The sequence below is a fragment of the Rana temporaria genome, chromosome 2 (assembly GCF_905171775.1).
Source record: "Rana temporaria chromosome 2, aRanTem1.1, whole genome shotgun sequence".
Lineage (NCBI taxonomy): Eukaryota > Metazoa > Chordata > Amphibia > Anura > Ranidae > Rana > Rana temporaria.
Window position 1 is genome coordinate 201790370 of NC_053490.1, and position 22762 is coordinate 201813131.

The 22762-nt window shown below is 44.0% G+C and overlaps 1 protein-coding gene across 1 annotated transcript in view; it reads right to left on the reverse strand.

Annotated features, from left to right (window-relative positions):
- Positions 1 to 6421: 6421 nt before the first annotated feature.
- Positions 6422 to 22762, reverse strand: part of GRTP1 (growth hormone regulated TBC protein 1) — an 85108-nt gene continuing 68767 nt past the window's right edge. Inside the window, exons 7-9 of the mRNA XM_040336253.1 lie at positions 15673 to 15845; positions 9034 to 9219; positions 6422 to 6838 (exon numbers count right to left, since the gene is read on the reverse strand). Coding sequence (XP_040192187.1) covers positions 6749 to 6838; positions 9034 to 9219; positions 15673 to 15845 — 449 coding nt within the window. The 3' untranslated portion in view covers positions 6422 to 6748. The remainder of the gene's footprint in view (positions 6839 to 9033; positions 9220 to 15672; positions 15846 to 22762) is intronic.

Consider the following 22762-nt stretch of genomic DNA (forward strand, 5'->3'; position numbering starts at 1 on the left):
ACAACATCAATAGTTCTGGAACAGGAGACAGAAATCTGCCTGTTAGGATTGGTAGGAAAAGATAACGTCTGGGAATGAGAACACAGCTGGGTTTATTATTATTTTATACTAGAACTTAAACTGGAAAAAGGCAGAAGCTCCCTCGATAGTATACTGGAAAAATCTAGTAAATACAAATCTGCCATTGTATAGGGAGACATACTGCAATAGAGGTCATGGGGAGAAATACAAGAGAGTATGGGAAAGCTGGATAGAAAATCCTATGACAACTTCTGGTTAAAATAAGGTCTAAGGGGAGGATAACCACACCATGGAATAAAGGAAGAAGGGTGTAAAAGGTATATGAGTTAGGTGAAATGAATGTGAAATGGAATTTTAAGGAGGCTCCAGAAGAGAGCAGATATGTGTTAAATGTATATGTGTATGTATGTTACTACTTTTTGTATGGGGGAAAAAAAAAGAAAAATAAGTAATAAGGCCGAGCAGCGGCCTGTGTTTATGGGAGGAGCCCGGGGAGCCTATATAATCTCCTCGCCTCCCTCCGGGCTCCGTCGGCTTCCTGTCTCAGCACGAGACTTCCGGCACACTTCGCCCACTTCGCCCCCCATCCCATTTCACAGGAATTCCCAGGTTCATTCCTCTCCACAACATCTATCATTTAACAGGGTATGCCCCCTTATTCTGGCGTACCGTCCATTAGGGCCAGCGCACACTTCAGGTCCATTGTATGTTGTGAGTCCTAGTCAGTCTGTGTCCATGTCCGTGTCGGCCGTAGGGCTCCCACCATAATAAAGAGATAAAAAATAAAAAAAAAAGGAAGGATCCAGTTCGTCCTGAAGCATTGTGTAGCACATAAGCGTTCAGCAAAGCCAATTGGAATAAGTATACAGACCCTTTTTCTTTTTGTACCAGCATCTGGCCTTATGGGAAATTAAGTACGGTGCTATCAATAGGTTGTTGAAGTCGACCCCTCCCATATTAAGGTTATATCTGCGTAAAGAGAGGACAGAATGAAAACAGTATTATTATCCCACCACTTCACTGTGAGCAAATGATTACATCTCAAGCAGGCTCTCTCCCCAACCTAAGATGGGATCCTACAAGCCGCTGGGGTAAGCCCTGGCGATTGGATCACACAGTGCCACATGCGCCATTTCTATGATCGAACAAGTGACTAAAAAGTGGCACACTTGTGTAATAATTGTCCATGTATCGTATTCAGGGTCACCCCGAGGACAAGAGTTTATCGTCATTAAAATGCATCAACTGCAAGATTTGCTCATATTGTTTCCTGGTCATGGAGGCAGAGAACACGGGCATATGGTTAATTGGGTCAGTGGACTAATATGACCGAAACTCACTTATGTTTTATGCCCATGAGGAGGGATAGGTCCAGGAAGGTCTTAAGTTCGGAGACCGTAAAAGGTCTCCAATCTCTGGGGATTAGCGGCGATGAATTGACCAGCATACAAATTGCTTTGGTCCACAATAGATCTATAGAGGTCTTCCGTGAAAAACAGCGAATAAAAATCAAGTGACGTAAAATCAACTGTTTCCACCTGATTTCCAGGTTGGCCAGTGAATGAGGGAAGTACAGGTACTGCAGAAGTGGCTCCCAATTAGGATTGGCATATTCTGCAGGAAGGGCACAATGGGCATGTCTTTGTCTTCTCAGTGGCTGCAGGACAATTAATTGTGCTAGCCACCTCACCAGCTTGAACTCCACTTATGGGACTCACCATGTGTACTGCAGTGCTGGATGTATGACCAGGATGTACTAGGCAGCTAGTGCTTGCTAGTTCACCAGAAGGATGAGCAGCACTAATATTGACTCTTTGCTCCATGAGAGCCCTGCAGTTCTTGCACCTCAACAACAGCAGAAGAACGGGGTTGGGTATGCCTGACTTTGGCAGGGACCACTACTCCGTCGTCAGAGCTATATGTCTGGGTGCCGCTGCTATCTACAGGATCGTATTCCGAGCCTAAATCTGACAGATGGGTGACTTCCTCTTCATTCTCATCTGTCATCATGCTCAGAAACGTGTAGGCCGCTTCACTAGTGTACCTTTGATTGGACATTTTGGCCTCTAAATTTACTAGTACAACTAGTGAGACTCACAGGACAAAAAAGCACTTCACTGTCAGCGACTGCTTCAAAACACTACCAAAAAAATGGTTAGTGTTCGCAGGGATCAGGCACTTGGGTGGGCTGGGTGGAGCTGGGTAAATGCAGGTGCTAGCTGGTATCTGGACTGATCCCGCTAACACTGCGTTTTTGGGAACCCTAAACTACTGAAGACGCTAGTATAGTTCTGATCAGATCAAAAATATTGATCCGTTCAGACACTATACTACTAAAGAAGGTGTATGGTGCGTGCGTGTTAGTGCTACTAATCTGATGCTGCCTGGGGCGAGGCAGACCCTAACTGGCACTAAAAACCTAACTGATGTCACCTTTCCGGGTGATCAGGGGGTTAAACCTTTATTTAGGTAATATACGGCGGGTACCAACTCTATAAAAAAAAAAACTAACCACAGTCACCCGTAACACTAATACGGTGATCACTGGTGACGGGGTGATCAAGGGGTTAAACCTTTGTTGGGGGGGGGGGTACCATAAAGCTACCTGGGCCTACCACTAACTTCCCTAGCGCTGATTAGTGTCACAAATGACACTAGTACAGTGATCAGTGAAAAATATGACAACTGCACTAGGTGACACTGTGACAGGGAGTGAATGAAGGGGGGTTAACTGGGGGGGGGGGTGTGGGGGTGTGTAGACAAACACTAATCATGAGTGAAAGAAATGTTTTTGTGATAGAATTCATATTCTCTGAAAAATGGCCAAGAAATCATAAATTCGGTCAGGGAATGTAAACTTATGAGCACAGCTGTGTATCAAAAAGAGGCTCGGTCCTTAATTTGTTAATGTTGCTGTAAGCTTCTTGAAGGCCTCCCTGACCAGTTTTCTTCTCATCAATTTTGGAGGGACGTCCAGTTTTTGGTAATGTCACTATTGTGCCATATTTTCTCCACTTGATGGCGGTCTTCAACCGGCTTTTGCTGAACGATGGGACTAAAAATGTCAGGAAAGATCTACTAGAACAGCTGAATTTTATTTGGGGTTAATCGGAGGCACTTTAAATGATAGCAGATGTGTACCGACATTTTAACATGAGTTTGAATGTGCTTGCTTAAAAGGGGTTGTAAACCCTTGTGTTTTCTCACCTTAAAGCGGAGTTCCACCCTCTTTTTTAACTTTAAAGCTTTATATAGCATACTGCCCCCTTAAAAATATTTGGCATGTGTTTTTTTTTTATTTTAAAAACTCACTTTGTTATCGCCGTGAGTTTCTTTCACCCGCCGCGGCGCAGCGCTGCTATACCTCCTGGGACATGTTGGTGATCAATCCCAGGAGGCAGGGCTGAAGGATCGCCGCTGTTTCAGCTCGAGCGAGCGGGCTGGAGGGGGCGGGCTGGGGGGCGGGCTGGAGGGCGGGCGGAGGCGGAGAGATGTTTAACAGCCCCGCCCACCGCCAAGGGAAGCATTGCGGTTGTCTTTGAAACATACGGCCCCACCCCCTGTCACTCTCAGCATCCCAGCAATAATCTGGCCGCTGGACGAATGTGGGCGGGGTATCAGGGGGGGGGGGGGGGGGGGGGGGGGGCCGTGCGGCAGTGTGGGCTCCTCAATGCCGGCTGGCTGGGATGAAGATGACAGCAGCCGGGGGGTGTGTGTCCAGCCTGTCATCAGTGTTAGCAGAGATCAAACCATGTGTGTGCTGCCTGCTAGAGCTACGCCAATATACAGCCCCACCCCTGCCATCTCAATACTGCCTGTCACCGATCCCTGTCATCTCCATCCTCCCCGTCACCCACCCCTGTCATCTCCATCCTCCCCGTCACCCACCCCTGTCATCTCCATCTGTCATCTCCATCCTCCCCGTCACCCACCCCTGTCATCTCCATCTGTCATCTCCATCCTCCCCGTCACCCACCCCTGTCATCTCCATCCTCCCCGTCACCCACCCCTGTCATCTCCATCCTCCCCGTCACCCACCCCTGTCATCTCCATCCTCCCCGTCACCCACCCCTGTCATCTCCATCCTCCCCGTCACCCACCCCTGTCATCTCCATCCTCCCCGTCACCCACCCCTGTCATCTCCATCCTCCCCGTCACCCACCCCTGTCATCTCCATCCTCCCCGTCACCCACCCCTGTCATCTCCATCCTCTCCGTCACCCACGTCACTTCCTCTGACACTCCTGTTGCTATTGAAACCTGATCTGAAACCATTACATTGCTTGTACAGCACTGAGCATGTGCGAGGCTGAAATCCAGGAAGTCATACAGTCTGGCTTCATGATGCCCACACTTAAGATGGCCCCAGTCAATTTCTGTTTTATAAAGTGTCTAAATGCTGTAACAACCTAACAAAATGGACCTTAATTTACAGACTAACTGTAGTAGAATACATTAAGCTTGTGTATTACAGGGGTATTTATATTTAAAAAGTTTTTATATTTAAAATTGTGGCCGGAACTCCGCTTTAAAATGCATCCTATACATTAAGGTGAAAAAACACCTTGCAGTTTCCACCCCCCCCCCCCCCCCCAGCCGTTTTACTTACCCAAGCCCCGAATTTCCATGGGCGCGATCCCGCGTCGCTTTCTCCACAGCTTATCGGCTCTACGTTTGACAGATTGATAGCAGCGCAGCCATTGGCTCTCGCTGCTGTCAATCAAATCCAATGACATGGCTGCCGGGGCCAAGTGTATGACACAGGAGCACACGCCCGCAAGGTAACCCCCTAGGGAGAGATCATCCCAGAGGGGGTTATCTAATGCAGGGAGGAGCCGTTGTGGGACCCCAGAAGAGGACGATCGAGGCCACTCTGCAAAACGAACTGCACAGTGGAGGTAAGTATGACATGTTTGTTATTTAAAAAAATCAAAGCTTTAACCACTTCAATACAATGGCAATTGCATGGTCATGCAACACTGTACCCATATGACATTTTGATCGGTTGTTCCTCTGTACTGGGAACACACCATCGGTCTCCTCTCACCTGACAGGACGTGAATCTGTGTGTTTACACACAGATCCGCGTCCCTGTGCCCGGCGGACACACGCATCGGCTCCCAAGTGACGCAGTGGGCGCGCACCCCCCCTAGAGGCTCGGGAAGCCAAAGACGTCATATGAAGGCGGCCCGGAGGGTCCCTGCAGCCGTCATATGACTATACCTCGATAGGGAAGTGGTTAATATCACTTTAATTCTGAACACCACTACATCCCCAGTTATAGAAGGATCCTAGTGCTAACAAATGGGGATTGATTTTCTGATGTTGAGGTGGGAGAAAATTTGGGATCTAGTGATCACCAATTTCTTTGGTTTGATATTAGAACATGAAGTAGATACTGCCATGGTGAGGATGGAGACTTGTACTTTAGCACTAGCAGCCATTTGCAGAACTGAATACAACTGAGCTGTAGTCACTGTTGGGGAGAGGATTTAGGCCTGCTGCACAATGACCAGTAGAATCAAGCCTTAGAACTCATACCTTCAGTCGCCTTACACTCTTGGGGTAGATCTGCAACGCTTAATAGTTCCTGTTTTGCTACGAACATGGGTACCCTTATCCATATGTTATGGTGATACCCCAAGCTTCATCACTATTGATCTGACATTTTTCAGATACTTGGCGGTATTTGTTCCACTAAAATCCCTGCTGAACCTAAAATATCTATTCTGGGTATTATCCCAGAAGATATACTTCCCACGTTTAAAATGTCCACTTTGCTGCGTTTACATGGCGCATTTGCGTTTACAAGAATTTCAATAAAAAAATAAATGTAATGGACAAAAACGCCTATAAACGAAATGCGTTTAGCATATGAAACGTTGAAATCTGCATCTGAACCCATTTTTTTTTTGCTTTCAAAGAAACACTGTTAAACGCAGCTGCCTAAAAACGGCAGTAAACGAGACTGTGTAAATGGTTACATAGGACAGTGTTTCCCAACTCCAGTCCTCAAGGCACACTAACAGGTCATGTTTTCAGGATTTCCATTATTTTGCACAGGTGATTTGATCAGTTTCACTGCCTTAGTAATTACCACAGCCGTTTCATCTGAGGGAAATCCTGAAAACATGACCTGTTGGTGTGCCTTGAGGACTGGAGTTGGGAAACACTGACATAGGATACCATTGAATGAGTTCAGGGGCAGTTGAAAAAAGCATCCAACTGCCTCTGAACGTACGTTTAGCAGCGACACATGTACATGGGGCCTTAGGGCTTTACACTAGCTGCATTTAAAAATACATTTAAGATTTTTTTTGTTAATGCATAGTTAAATTATTTGGGGGTTTATTTATACATATCTGGTTATGAAATAAACACACAGAAATAATTTCAACAAATATCAGAGAAATAAATATTTTATTACAAGTATTTAACTGGTAGTGTGTATATTATACATTTATTTCACTGAATCAGTTGTATGTTAACAAGAGATCACATAAAAAAGAAAACACACAACTGGTCACGTCTACCAGTATCAGTACAGTACAAAACAAGTGAATAAAGCACTTAGACAGGTCCAAGGCCTGTGCTAACAGTCAGTGCCGTCTGTTAACCCCTCACTGCCACGTCTTGCCAAGTACAGCATACCCACCAGACAGGGAGGGGTTAATCTGTGCAAACATTATATTGAAGGAATGCATTGCTAATAATTCTCCATCTGCCAATTATTCCTGAGTGAGTAACTGTGATCTGTGTTTCTCTCGTAACTTGATTATTGACGTTTTTGATAAACGTCCCGGATCAACAAAGATTTTCTGCAGCAAAAAAAAAAAATATTATTTAGACAGAACTAGCATAAATTTACCTCCAAGGCCTTCTCATGTGAAAAAACAAACTCTCATTAACGTGTCATACCATGCTAACCTGCTATGACATTTGGTAAAGGGGTAAAGCGTGCGCAAGATATAAAGACCTCTTGAAGGAGAACAAAAACAGTGGGGTTGTAAGTAAGAGCAAGGAGCATACTCACTTTGAAATTTCACTTAGCTTAGTGAATGAGGTGAAGCTGTGTAAAGGTTCGTGTTTTTTCAGCTTAACTCATCCTATGCATTAAGGTGAAAAAAACAACTGGCCCCAGCCCCCCGTTTTACTTACCCGAGTCAGTTCACCTGCTCGGCGCATGCCTGGAATCCTCTTCTCCATTGAGTCCTGGCGTTGATTGGATAGATTGATAGCAGCGCAGCCATTGGCTCCCACTGCTGTCAATCAAATCCAATGACACGGGCCCCGAGTCATACACTCGGCGTCTATGGACACAAGGTAACCCCCTCGGGAGAGAGCTTCCCAGAGGGGGATTATCTAATGTGGGGAGGAGCCGCTGTGGGGCCCAGAAGAGGAAGTTCGGGGCCACTCTGTGCAAAACAAACTGCACAGTGGAGGTAAGTATGACATGTTTGTTATTTAAAAAACATGGGAAACTATAGTATCATTTTAATCAACCAATCCAGAGTAAAAGAAAAAATATGATTTTTGTACTTACAGTAAAATCTTTTTCTTCAAGTCCATTGAGGGACATGGGAATTCCGAAACAGTTGGGCAATACTGCTGCTGAGGTTGGGCCACTGGCAAAACAGAAAAATGTAACTCTGTCCCTATATAACCCCTCATTTGACCAGCATGCTTCAGTAGGGTGATAAAAGCCTTACACAGGAGGGGTGGGATCTGTGTCCCTCAATGGACTTGTGGGAAAAAGGCTTTACAGCAAGTAAAAAAAAAAAAAATCTTATTTTGTCCATTATTTCTTAAGGGACACCAGAATTCAGAAACGGTCAGGACCTCCAAAAGCAGTTTAACTGAGGGGAGAGCAACAACCAGCGATAGACCCAAGGTTTTGGGTATTACCTGGACCACAGAGGTACCTGAAGGACCAACACCCAAATATGACTAGAAATCTACCGCAGCCAAGGGCGAACCCCCCAGAAAATCGACAGTGCCACAGCCCAGGATAGAAATGCCATTGCCATCAGGAATGACACATAAATAAGGAACACTGGGCCTGAGTCAGCACATGGCTATGGGACGCTACACACAGTGCACATAATAGGTGGAACAACAACCTGAAAAAGAGGAACTATACCAACCATAAAGTATGGTCAACAACAAAAGACCAGTGGAATAACTCCAGTATAATAGATTCCTGAAGAGAAATTTAGACAAAGAAAAAAATCAGATGGTCTATATGAGAAGACCCAAGCCTCAAAATATTAATAACCCTTCTATTAAGGGAAGGAGGTTCTGGGACAAGATCAAGCATTTCCACAGGCAGGCAAACAGCCTCACAGAAAGGTTACAATGAAACATAAGGGTCCTCTAAGCATGATAGCCAAATAACCCCAAAGATTGAGAGAAAAACCGCAAAGGGCACATTCTTCTAGACCAGAGGCTTTGGAGCTTATTTAGATGACAGCGGGTAGCCCATGGGAGTTAGCCGAAGAAGAGTCGTCCTCAAACGCGTACTGCTACCCCACTTTTGCAGGAGACCATCATCCACTAAGTGCTGTCCTTGGGTTGGGATTGAGTGATCCTAGCAGGAGCAGCTTTACAGCAATGAGACGGGGATTCGGCAAAGGAGAGGAGCAGTCACGTGATCTCCCTGGCTGACGTCAGAAGGATATCACGGCCCCTCCCTCAGAAGCCATCCGTCTGAGCTGGAAAGCGGCCGTGAGTCATGTGATTGTCCTGAAGACAGCTAAATATCAGTATTTACAACATTCGTTTAAAAAATGCTTAACACAATGTGCTATAACAGCCTCTAATAGAAAGGCTGGCAGAGACTTTGACAAATGGGTTCACAAACCCTTTAAGCCAAGTGAAATTACACTTTGCAAAATGTACATTGCTCTACTCCTTTAGTAAATGTCACGTACTGTGTTAACAACTATAAAATTTCATCTACAAACTCTGGAACATCAAGAGATGACGTTCATAAGAACGTATACATATGAAATACCTGCATGAAGAGGTGGCATTCTGTGACCAATTGTCCTTTGGTTATTTCCTTAAACTTGTCACACACATCTGGAAAGTTTCGGCTTTCTAATATGAAAGCTTGGTACTGTTTTATTAGTGTTAAGGCTACTCGAAAAATTATTTTTGATCCCTCGTAGAATAGACAGTCCCATATTCGTAACACAGTCTGTGAGTACAAGAACAATATTCATTATACTTTTCCAACATTTTAGCCATCTTAAATTAGAATTATAAGCTGGCAATACTCTATAGCAGTGATGGCGAACCTTGGCACCCCAGATGTTTTGGAACTACATTTCCCATGATGCTCATGCACTCTGCAGAGTAGCTGAGCATCATGGGAAATGTAGTTCCAAAACATCTGGGGTGCCAAGGTTCGCCATCACTGCTCTATAGGGTCTCAGCACCTTAGTTCAGGGAGTGCCCACCCTCTGAAAAAATTACATGAGCTATTTTTCGGGCAGATTGGATTATTTTTGGCCCCGTGGACTTCATTGGAAACATGCGACACATGCATTTTACGCACATTTTCTGGCTAAACAGCAGCCCTCCTCCCCCCAAGGCTTTTTTATTGGCTAAAAACAAAAAAGGCTTGAATCCACTTGCAAAACATTTGTAATACACTTGTAAAATGCTCATATACGCTTGCAAAAACACTCAAAACTCTTTTAAAAAACTCTCAGAAAATTGCTCTGCTCAGGTGTGAATGGAGCCTTAGTGGCAGATCCACAAAAGGATTACGCCGGCGTATCTACTGATACACCGGCGTAAATTTTAAATTTCCTGCGTCGTATCTTTGTTTCGAATCCTCAAAACAAGATACGACGGCATCTGGGATCGATCCGACAGGCGTACGTCTTCTTACGCCGTCGGATCTAAGCTGCAACTTTTCTGTGGCCGCTAGGCGGCGTTCCCGTCGAAATCCGAGTCGAGTATGCAAATTAGCTAGTTACGGCGATCCACGAACGTACGTCGGCCCGGCGCATTTTTTAACGTTGTTTGCATTCGGCTTTTTCCGGCGTATAGTTAAAGCTGCTATATGGTGGCGTACTCAATGTTAAGTATGGCCGTCGTTCCCGCATACAATTTAGAATTTTTTACGTAGTTTGCGCAAGTCGTTCGCGAATAGGGATTTGCGTAGAATGACGTCACCGTCGTGAGCATTGGCTTGTTCCAGGTTAATTTCGAGCATGCGCACTGGGATACCCCCCACGGACGGCGCATGCGCAGTGTAAAAAAAACGTTGTTTTTGTCGGGTCACAACGTATTTACATAAAACACGCCCCCATCACTTCCATTTGAATTCCGCGCCCTTACGCCGCAACAGATACACTACGCCGCCGTAACTTACGGCGCAAATTCGTTGAGGATTCAAACCAAAAAAAAGTAAGTTACAGCGGCGTAGTGTATCTTAGATACGCTACGCCCGGCGCAATAATGCGCCGTTGTCTCTGGATCTACCCCTTAGTCTTTCTGCAGCAAGGTTTTTTGAAGAATGCAGACACTCTATGCTATAATATAGATGAATACCAGGTCACCGGAAAAAAAACACCATACAGCATTGTACATAGTGTATAGGTCCTCTCTCCCTGAATTGCGGAAAGAAGCCAATACTAAAGTGTAAAATTGTTTCTACTAAAAGTAATCAATTTTATGCTTTGTTGCATAGGCATTTCACAGCCAATACTCGGTAGAATCACCTTTGGCTGCAGTTACAGCTGTTAGCCTTTAGGGGTCAGGCTCTACTAGCTTTGCATATCTGGATAGTGAAATTTTCTGTTTGGATATTTTATTGTGTTTTCAGAAGGAATAACAAGTCATAATAATAGTACCATTCATGTTTGTACAATATCAAATATGATGGGAACTGGGGAAGGGCACACTTATATATAGGTAATTGGTGTAATTACCTATAATTGATCATATACCCAGTTGGGTTCTGTTGCTGTAACCAAATTAGTAATAACTACAAGGGGAGGGAGAGAGAAGGCCTAAAGGGGTTACTTATAGCAACAATGAATGTTTTTACAATACAATTAAAAGAATAAAATTACAAAAAAATAAAAACAAGCAATTTTAACTATACTTCTCTTGTTAAGTATATAGAACCAAATGTAAGGAGTATTCTTTAGTGTAACATTTCAGTTATCATTACAATTTAGTGATGCAAGTATAACTAATAATATTAACAATCATATATAAATCAAGATAGGAGAATATAAAAGGTAATATTTAATTATAGCGAAAATGAAAGATAACGTTTGCTCGATATAGCGGGTCAAATAACCTAAATAGGAGAAATTAGAAAACTTTTCCAGGGTCAAGTTCCTGCTAATTGGCTTTGGAATTATTTGGAGATTAAGTTATATTCCAGACAACCCTTGTTTTAATTGGTTAAACTTGTTGTAAGAAAATAAAGTAAAAAACTAAAACTAGTTTTGGGTAAGGGTACGATAACGTGGAGAATGAGGAATTTTTCCAGAGAGGATATTTATAGGATAAACCCCCTCATGGAAACAACAATGTTTTATCAAAACCCGGAGGTAGGAAATGCTCAAACCACCGTCTCCACATGTCTTCATATTTGGATATATTGTCAAGAAAGATTACTTCTGATTTTGCATGGTTTCTGACTGATAAAATACATAGCGAGTCAGATTTCCATGCTGTCGCAATAGTCTGCTTTGCTGCTGTGGTTACAAAGAGCATTAGTTTAAATTGACGGTGTGAAAGGGTGTGGGGTTTACTGTTCGGGAGTGCCGTGGCTGGATCAGGTGGTAGAATTGTGTTAAACATTGTGTTAAGAATTTGAACACTTCCGACCAAAATATTTTGACTATTTTGCATTCCCACCAAATATGCATTTGTGTACCCAGGGTAAGGCAGCCTCGTAAGCAGTGGGAAGGATATTGTGGAGAAATATTTGAAATTCTGGCAGGGACCAGGTACCACCTAGTGAGCACTTTGTAGTTTGGATACTGAAATTGTCAAGCAGTCTTCTTGACCAATTATTAGATGGAAACCATTTGTGATCCATATTCCTTAAAGCGGGAGTTCACCCATTTCTAAAAAAAAATTTTTTCTTCCCCTAGATTCCTGCTCGTTCGGTCTAGGGGAATCGGCTATTTGTATTAAAATATGAGCCGTACTTACCCGTTTTCGAGCTGCATCTTCTTCCGTCGCTTCCGGGTATGGGTCTTCGGGAGCGGGCGTTCCTTCTTGATTGACAGTCTTCCGAGAGGCTTCCGACGGTCGCATCCATCGCGTCACTCGTAGCCGAAAGAAGCCGAACGTCGGTGCGGCTCTATACTGCGCCTGCGCACCGACGTTCGGCTTCTTTCGGAAAATCGTGACGCAATGGATGCGACCATCGGAAGCCTCTCGGAAGACTGTCACTCAAGAAGGAACGCCCATTCCCGAAGCCCATACCCGGAAGCGACGGAAGAAGATGCAGCTCGAAAACGGGTAAGTACTGCACATATTTTAATACAAATAGCCGATTCCCCTAGAGAAAACGAGCAGGAAGCTAAGGGGAAAAAGTGCCCTCTAAGGGTGAACCCCCGCTTTAAAGCAGAGTTCCACCCAAAAGTGGAACTTCCGCTTAATCCACTCCTCGCCCCCTTACATGCCACATTTGGCATGCCATTTTTTTGGGGGGGGGGGGGGAGTGGGGGCTTCCGGAGGAGTGGGACATCCTGTCCCACTTCCTCCTTCCGCCGAGGGGCTGCTAAGGTGATACATCATATCGCCTTTTGGCAGCCCCTCCCTGTAGGCGATCGCCTGGGACACGTGACAGGTCCCAGGCGATCGCCTGTCCAATCGGATGGCGCTCAGGCATGCGCAGTGGGTGCCCTGCTGTGAAGCCGAAAGCTGTCACGGCCAGGTGCCCAAACTTAGAATGAAGACGCCGGAGAGGAGGGGGCAAGGAGCGGACCCCCGGCCGGCGCGTCGTTGGAACGTGGAGCAGGTGTGTGTATGTTTATTAAAAGCCAGCAGCTACACTTTTTGTAGCTGCTGACTTTTAATAAACATTAACAATGAGTGGAACACCCCTTTAAGGCTTGCCACAGGTTCTGAGTTGCATTAATGCCTAGGCTTTGATGATGCCATTTTAATCACTTCAGACCCGGAAGGTTTTACCCCTTCCTGACCAGAGCACTTTTTACAATTTGGCACTGCGTTGCTTTAACTGACAATTGCCCAGTCATACAATGCTGTACCCAAATGGAATTTGAGTATTTTCCCCACAAATAGAGCTTTCTTTTGGTGCTATTTGATCACCCCTGCGGTTTTAATTTTTTGCGCTATACACAAAAAAAAAAAAAAACAATTATGAATAAATTATTTTTCTTACTTTTTGCTATAGTAAATATCCCCAAAAATGTTTTTAAAAAACAAAAAAATTCTTTATCCGTTTAGGCCAATCTTCTACATGTTTCTAGTAAAAATTTGGTTCAAATTGATTGATTTGCGCAAAAAAAGTTACAGCGTCTACAAACTATGGGAAAGATTTATGCCATTTTTATTATTATTTTTGTTTTTTACTAGTAATGGTGGTGATCTGCGAATTTTAGCTGTATTGCGTTATTGTGGCAGACCATTGACATTTATACAGTGATCAGTGCTATAAAAATGCACCGATTACTGTGTAAATGTCACTGGTAGAGAAGGGGCTAACACTAGGGGCAATCTAGGGGCTAAATGTGTGTTCCCTTGGTGTGTTCTAACTATATGGGTATAGGACTGAGTAGGAGAGGAGACATATCATGTTCCTACTTACTAGGAACTAAAGACATGTCTCCTCTCCTCTGACACAGGGATTTGTGTGATTACACACACAAATCTCCATGCTGGCGCTCATGCACATGATCGCCCTCTGGCAGCTGTTAAGGAAACCCCCTACCTGTACAGGGTTTTGCGCAGGGGAGCCCCCGTAAATGTATGCGAGCTGTTCGGAAACTGGTTAAGAACTTTAGTTTCTTAAATTGAAATCACTTCATTGTAGCTTTGGCGGTGGATCCAGGCTCATGCGCTTAAAAAAGTTTCCCTGGCTGCTGATAAAAATATTGCCTTCAACATAATGCCGTCACCGCCATGCACTGTTGCCATGAGCATGCCCTGATAAACAGGGTTGTCTTTATTTCGCAGACAGCAGTTTCTATTAAAGTGTTACTAAACCCTGGACCCTGCATTCACTATATCTGGTCTCCCGCAGTAGTAACGCACACATGTGACTTTTCTAGGTAGGGGTGCGCATGTTGTCTGCCGGCGGCTCGCTCCCGCTGTGATCACACAGTGGGAGCCTAGCAATGGGTAACCACCGATGATCAAACAGAGAGGGAAGAATGGTGGTCTGCCTATGTAAACAAGGCAGATTGACGTTCTGACAGATAGCAAGACATGGATACTGTGTCTCTGCAAAGCAGGTCTTCCCCTAGTCAAAGCACCTCCAAGAGTTTAGAAAAACACAGGCTAGGCACACAGCCCTGCATCTGATGTTAACCTCTTCCCAGCCAGTGTCATTAGTACAGTGACAGTGCATATTGTTAGCAGTGATTAATGTATTAGTGTCACTGGTCCCCAAAAAGTGTCAGAATGCCCACATGAATATCCCAGTGCCACTACAAGTTGCTGATCACATTACTAGTAAAATAAAAATAAATAATCCCATAGTTTGTAGACGCTATAACTTATGCGCAAACCAATCAATATACGCTTATTGGTTTTTTTTAACCAAAAATATGCATAACACACATTGGCCTAAATTCATGAAGAAATACATTTAATTGGATATGTTACATGGCAAAAAGTAAAACATTTTTTTAAATACCACCAAAAGAAAGCTCAATTTGTGGGGAAAAAAGGACATCAGATTTATTTGGGTACAGCGTTGCATGTCCGCACAATTTTCAGTTACAGTAAAGCAGTGCCATGTCACAAAAAATGGCCTGTCATGAAGGGGGAGGGGGGTAAATATTCTGTAGGTCAAGAGGTTAAAGCCAAATGTGTCGTTTCAGAAAATCTCTTATAATTTGCTATTTTTGCCCTAAAAATGATTTTAGTATATACATTCAATATATATATGTAGGCCCAAGGATAGCCACTGCACTATGTGTAAGGTAAATGCCCAGGTGTTCACCCACAAAGAAATACATACAACGGGGAAAATTAACAGGAGGGAGGGAGAGGGAGAGAGGGGGAGGGGGAGAGAGGGGGAGGGGGGAGGGAGGGGGAGGGGGAGAGAGGGGGAGGGGGAGGGAGAGGGAGAGAGGGGGAGGGGGAGAGAGGGGGAGGGGGGAGGGAGGGGGAGGGGGAGAGAGGGGGAGGGGGAGAGAGGGGGAGGGGGAGAGAGGGGGAGGGGGAGAGAGGGGGAGGGGGGAGAGGGGAGAGGGGGAGAGGGGGAGAGGGGGAGGGGGAGAGAGAGGGAGGGGGGAGGGAGGGGGAGGGGGAGAGAGGGGGAGGGGGGAGAGGGGAGAGGGGGAGGCAGCAGACTACAGGTCTAGGTGGAATCTGTGCAATTGAAGTTTTTGATTGGGCCAATTTGTGTAGGTCAGCGACATAAAAAAGGGGGGAATATTAGCTAAGAATCATAAGACCATAGAACACTCAGCTGACTTACCTCTACTGGAAGGACGTCTATAAACAAGCAAATAAACCAACGGGAGACCACAAGAGTCCACATCACTCCATGTTTCTCCATTAAATCAGCCACAGCTGGGATCTTCAATTTAACAAGATCTCCCAGTACTTCCTGGTCTACTTTAAGACCAATCATCGCAGGGCTGTAATAGTCTAGTGGAATGAAATAAAATTCATTAATATAGAAAATAAAAAAAAAGGTGTCTAAATGATGCATTTAACATACCATCCATGCTAAAGTTTATGAATATTAGAAGTCCCACTGAAATTCTATATAAATCCAAAAGACACAGCCCAAGTACATTAGAATGGTAAAAAAAGGTTACAGACATGTTCTAAAACAATCTCTCAACTCCAAACTTCAAGTGCCTACAAAAGATTTCTTCTGGCTTTGATTCAGGCCAGAAAACATCAGACAAAAAACTTTGCATGTCTAAGAGAATCAAAGCATTTCCCCGACCTTTACTATGATTTTCAATTGAGGAAAAAATCCATGGTGTGCAAGACTCTATAGATTTGGAAACCTTGAAAACATGAACATCTGGATCTGACCTAAGATTTCTAAAGTGTCTAGCCAGGGAGACCACACAGTTTGGCATTTACCTGGGCACCCTCTGTGTTGGAAAATGTATTTTTCTAGGCGTAGTGTGTTGCCTATTTGTACCACCCACTGCTTGCACGAGGGAGGGTCATTTGACTTCCAGTGTCAAAGAATCAGTTGACTGGCCTGAAATAGAGCCCTGGCTATAGCTTGTTTAGTGACATCTTCCACCACATACCCCAAGAGACAAAGTGTAGGATCTGTATTAAGATCAACTTGAAATACTCTAAGGCCCCATACACACGATAGAATCCATCCGCTGAAAAATGCCAGCAAATGGGTTTCAGCGGATAGATCCTATGGTGTGTACACTCCAGCGGATCTGTTTCCGCGGATATTTCTCCCCTGGGATGGATTCCAGCAGATCGAATATTTGCTGACATGCCAAACAAATCCATCTGCTGGAATCCATCCCAACGGATGGATCCGCTGGTCTGTATAGACTCACCGGATCCATCCGTCCGAAGGGATCCCCCGCATGCGTCGTAATGATTCGACGCATGCGTGGAATTCCTTATATGACAGCGTCGCGCACGTTGCCGCGTCATAATCGCGGCGACGGCGCGACACGTCATCGCCAGAGGATTTCGGCGCGGATTTCAATGCGATGGTGAGTACACTCCATTGCATAGAAATCCGCGGAAATCCTCGAGAGGATTTATCCGTGGAAACGGTCCGCTGGACCGTATCCGCGGATAAATCCTCCCGTGTGTATGGGGCCTAAGAGTATCCATGACTTTATTCCAATATAGGTGTAATTTCGGGGCATCTCCATAAAGGTTTAAAGGATAACTAAAGGTTCAGTTTAAAAAAAAAAAAAATTGCCTCCTCTGTGCAGTTGGCCCCGATCCTTCTCTTCTGGGGTCCCCCAGTGGTGCTCCTGGCTCCTCCACTTCTTGAGTGCCCTGTCGGAGAAGCGCTCACCCTTGAGGCACTAACGTGTCCTGCTGCTGAATCCATTGACAAAGACAGCAGGGCTCTGTCCCCCACACCATTGGATTTGGTTGACAGCGGAGGGAGCCAATGGCTGCCCTTCTATAAATCTAACCCATCAAGACCCAAGACACCGGCTGGAGTGGGTGCGCTTGTCCCTGGCGCAGGAACATTCAGGCTCAGGTAAGTAAAAGGAGGGCTCTGGGGGGGCTTGTGGACTACAAGAGGTTTTTCACCTCAATGCATAGAATGCATTAAGATGAAAAACCATGAAAAGTTTTACAACCCCTTTAAGCCAGTGTTCTTGTGAGCACCTGGTACACACAGGGTCCTCTCTCATGCCCATTTTTAAAAACATCACAGGGGTAAGGTGAACCCCAAGAAGAATATATAGCTGTAAGAGCAGCTGGGTGACATTAACCACTAGCCGACCAGCCGCCACAGTTATACGGCGGCAGGTCGGCTCGGCTGCGCGAGATCATGTAGCTATACATCATCTCGCGATTCAGCCGATAGGGGCATGCGTGCCACTGGAGGCACGCGCCCCCGCTCACCCCTGGTGCAGATGCGCGTGCCCGGGCGGGTGCGATCACCGCCGTGCACCCGCTATCGCTCGTTACAGAGCGAGAACCGGGAGCTGTGTGTAAACACACAGCTCCCGGTCCTGTCAGGGGGAGAAATCCTTGACCGTCTGTTCATACAATGTATGAACAGCGATCTGTAATTTCCCCAAGTCAGTCCCACCCCCCCTTCAGTTAGAACACACACAGGGAACATAATTAACCCCTTCCTCGCCGCCTAGTGTTAACCCCTTCCCTGCCAGTGGCATTTTTATAGTAATCAATGCATTTTTATAGCACTATAGCACTTTATAGCAAAAAAAATGCCAATGGTCCCAAAAATGTGTCCGAAGTGTCCGCCATAATGTCGCAGTACTGAAAAAAAAAAAAAATGCTGATCACCGCTATTACTAGTAAAAACAAAAAATATTAATAAAAATGCCATAAAACTATGCCCTATTTTGTAGACTCTATAACTTTTGCGCAAACCAATAAATGCTTATTGCGATTTTTTTTATGAAAAATATGTAGAAGAATACGTATCGGCCTAAACTGAGGAAAAAAAATTTGGGGATATTTATTACAGCAAAAAGTATTCATTTTCTTTCAAAATTGTCGCTCTATTTTTGTTTATAGCGCAAAAAAACAAAAAAACGCAGAGGTGATCAAATACCACCAAAAGAAAGCTCTATTTGTGGGGAAAAAAGGATGCCAATTTTGTTTGGGAGCCACGTTGCACGACGGCGCAATTGTCAGTTAAAGCGCCGCCGAATCGCAAAAAGTGGCCCGGTCATTGACCAGCAATATGGTCCAGGGCTGAAGTGGTTAAAGAAACACAACTGTACAGCCTGCAGGGGTTCCTCCCACTGTTCCTCCTCAAAGGATCCCACATCTTGCTCCCATCTGTACTCAGCTCTAGTGAGCAACAACATGGATATAAAACCCTTGTATACTTCCACCTCTGACATATAATTAAATATAGGGGTAGGTGACATTACCCAAATGCCTACTCTGGTCTTTGCCCTAATGGCGTGTTATAGTTGCAAGTAATAAAAGTGCATAGCTTGTGGGAGACTATACTTGGTATGTAGAATGTGGAAAGGACACAGACCATTATCAAGTGCATAAGACAGATGTGGTATACAGTAAGCTTTCCACTTGCCGCCATATTGTAAAGACTTCAACCCTGTGTAATGCCAGTTTTTCTTATGTTCTTATTCAAGAATATAATTTTTATCTACAGGCATTTTTTGATTCCTATATATTGCCTGTTCAAATATTTTGAAAAAGTCAACTATTTCCATGGGGGTGTGCTTAATTTTTCACACGACTAATCCCCCCGAACAAATTCATAGAAGTTAATTCATCCTGCACTGTGTATATTCCAGTATGAGGATGTTAATAAGCAACACATAGCGATGTTAAATCAAATGGGGGATTTTATATCGGCCTACCTTTTTGCAACACTTGTTTTTTTATGAACACATTTGAGCACAGTATATACTGCATTTCTTTTTAAAGCTTGACAACATGAACTTGTGAAAGGCACCATTAACAATTTTATATACAGGGAGTGCAGAATTATTAGGAAAGTTGTATTTTTGAGGATTAATTTTATTATTGAACAACAACCATGTTCTCAATGAACCCAAAAAACTCATCAATATCAAAGCTGAATATTTTTGGAAGTAGTTTTTAGTTTGTTTTTAGTTTTAGCTATTTTAGGGGAATATCGGTGTGTGCAGGTGACTATTACTGTGCATAATTATTAGGCAACTTAACAAAAAAAAATATATACCCATTTCAATTATTTTTACCAGTGAAACCAATATAACATCTCAACATTCACAAATATACATTTCTGACATTCAAAAACAAAACAAAAACAAATCAGTGACCAATATAGCCACCTTTCTTTGCAAGGACACTCAAAAGCCTGCCATCCATGGATTCTGTCAGTGTTTTGATCTGTTCACCATCAACATTGCGTGCAGCAGCAACCACAGCCTCCCAGACACTGTTCAGAGAGGTGTACTGTTTTCCCTCCTTGTAAATCTCACATTTGATGATGGACCACAGGTTCTCAATGGGGTTCAGATCAGGTGAACAAGGAGGCCATGTCATTAGTTTTTCTTCTTTTATACCCTTTCTTGCCAGCCACGCTGTGGAGTACTTGGACGCGTGTGATGGAACATTGTCCTGCATGAAAATCATGTTTTTCTTGAAGGATGCAGACTTCTTCCTGTACCACTGCTTGAAGAAGGTGTCTTCCAGAAACTGGCAGTAGGACTGGGAGTTGAGCTTGACTCCATCCTCAACCCGAAAAGGCCCCACAAGCTCATCTTTGATGATATCAGCCCAAACCAGTACTCCACCTCCACCTTGCTGGCGTCTGAGTCGGACTGGAGCTCTCTGCCCTTTACCAATCCAGCCACGGGCCCATCCATCTGGCCCATCAAGACTCACTCTCATTTCATCAGTCCATAAAACCTTAGAAAAATCATTCTTGAGATATTTCTTGGCCCAGTCTTGACGTTTCAGCTTGTGTGTCTTGTTCAGTGGTGGTCGTCTTTCAGGCTTTCTTACCTTGGCCATGTCTCTGAGTATTGCACACCTTGTGCTTTTGGGCACTCCAGTGATGTTGCAGCTCTGAAATATGGCCAAACTGGTGGCAAGTGGCATCTTGGCAGCTGCACACTTGACTTTTCTCAGTTCATGGGCAGTTATTTTGCGCCTTGGTTTTTCCACACGCTTCTTGCGACCCTGTTTACTATTTTGAATGAAACGCTTGATTGTTCGATGATCACGCTTCAGAAGCTTTGCAATTTTAAGAGTGCTTCATCCCTCTGCAAGATATCTCACTATTTTTGACTTTTCTGAGCCTGTCAAGTCCTTCTTTTGACCCATTTTGCCAAAGGAAAGGAAGTTGCCTAATAATTCTGCACACCTGATATAGGGTGTTGATGTCATTAGACCACACACCTTCTCATTACAGAGATGCACATCACCTAATATGCTTAATTGGTAGTAGGCTTTCGAGCCTATACAGCTTGGAGTAAGACAACATGCATAAAGAGGATGATGTGGTCAAAATACTCATTTGCCTAATAATTCTGCACTCCCTGTAGTAGAATATAATCTTTCCCTTCTGATTTGTGTGACAGGAGTTGACAAATGTTTCTAGTGCCCTCAAGTCATTCATTTTCATTGTCTACTAGTAAACCAAATCAGATTAAGCGAAGTTCAGGAAAAGGCTTCATCCTGCCACCTTTGTCTTGTCACAGGTCGGTGTAGATAAAGTAAAATGGGATTTGCACATTTGATTCCTGGTAACTTTAAACAAAAAAATAAAGATGGTTTTGCCAGAAATAGTCTGAAAACAGAAATGCTATCTGCATAGCATACACCAAGAATTGTTAGAATTGTTATGAGAATCGTGTGCCTGATACATCTAACGGAAGAGAGGATATGCCCAAGGTCCATGTTTATCTGCTACAAAACTATCTTCTCCAAGTGAGTGCCCTTGTACTTTATGACTGTTTCACAAGGTTATCACAATAGGGTCTCCATTTTTTTTTTAGAAATAGCGAAAATCTCAAAGGGCTAGCAGACTTGGAAACAAATCTGCCTATATAACTGCCACCAGTTAGCCCATTATTAGCTAATAATGAACACAAAAATGATGGGGTTTGTGCAGACTGCATTATTGAGCGGTAGGATATGATGCATACAATACAGCAGAAATGATCTGCAAATATGCAAAACTATAAGCTTGGTTTAACTGCCCCAACTGTTTTTAATAAGTTTGTTATGATAAACTACATATTAATAGTATGGTCCAACATGCATCAAAGAATATGCAAGGTGCAATCAGCCAATGCAAATACAATATTTTACTTGATAAGAATACAGGTTTTTTTTTTAATGCGTTACTGCACTTTGTATAAAATCAATGCTCTTCTACCAGGGGCGGACTGACCATTCAGGCACTGCCCGAGGGCATCATGCCACTAGGGGGCCCCATCAGGGTTGCCAGCCTCAGTAAAACTAGGGACAGTATGTAAAAATCTTTTTTTTTTTTTTTTTTACATCTGTCCCTGAAATGTCCCTTACCGACATCCTTTTGGTCTAAAAATCCCAAGATTATAGCTGCCCCGCCTCTCCAGTACCTTCTCAGCGTGTGTGTGTGTGTGTGTGTGTGTGTATATGTGTATTCTGTGTGTATGTATACATTGTGTGTCTGTGTGTATATACTGTGCATGTATGTGTGTGTGTGTGTATGTTTGTGGCCCCATAATCTTCTATTGTCCGGAGGCCCCATAATCTCCTATTGCCCGGGGGCCCCATGAGTTGTCAGTCCGCCCCTGTCTTCTACCATCTTACAGAGTAAACCCATATCACTCTGTATGGTGCAAGGGATGCAATTTCTCTCTAAACAGCATTCTGCAACAAATCCGTCTTTTCCATTAATGTGCTTATCACTGTAATCAACATGTGACCTTGCTCTATGTTACTTGGGGCTTAGGAACATGCTACAAAAAAAATAAGACCTTCACTTACTTACTAATACTAGTAATCTACTTACTGCAATCTGCAGATGAGTAGTGCCCTGAAATACAATGCTAATCTTTAAATTCCCAATTCCCTCTTGCTTGCACCCTTCCTTCTTGTTAATGACATATACCCAAAGGTTAAAGACTAGTATACTTAATGTAGCTTTTCACCTCACAAGCCTACAAGTATGAACTCATTTCTTAGCTTCTTCCTCTATGCACAGTAATATATGAATATCCACATGTGCAATCCTGTTCCTGCAGCCAATTAAAATGGTCAAAGAAAATATAAAAATGTACACTCTACCCAAACCTAAAAAAAGGGACACAACCTACCTACAAAGTACACCAAACCTCTCTCTATGCTCCTCCATCTCTGATCACAAGCAACTTGGTCCTCTGGAACTTCCTGTTCTCAAGCTT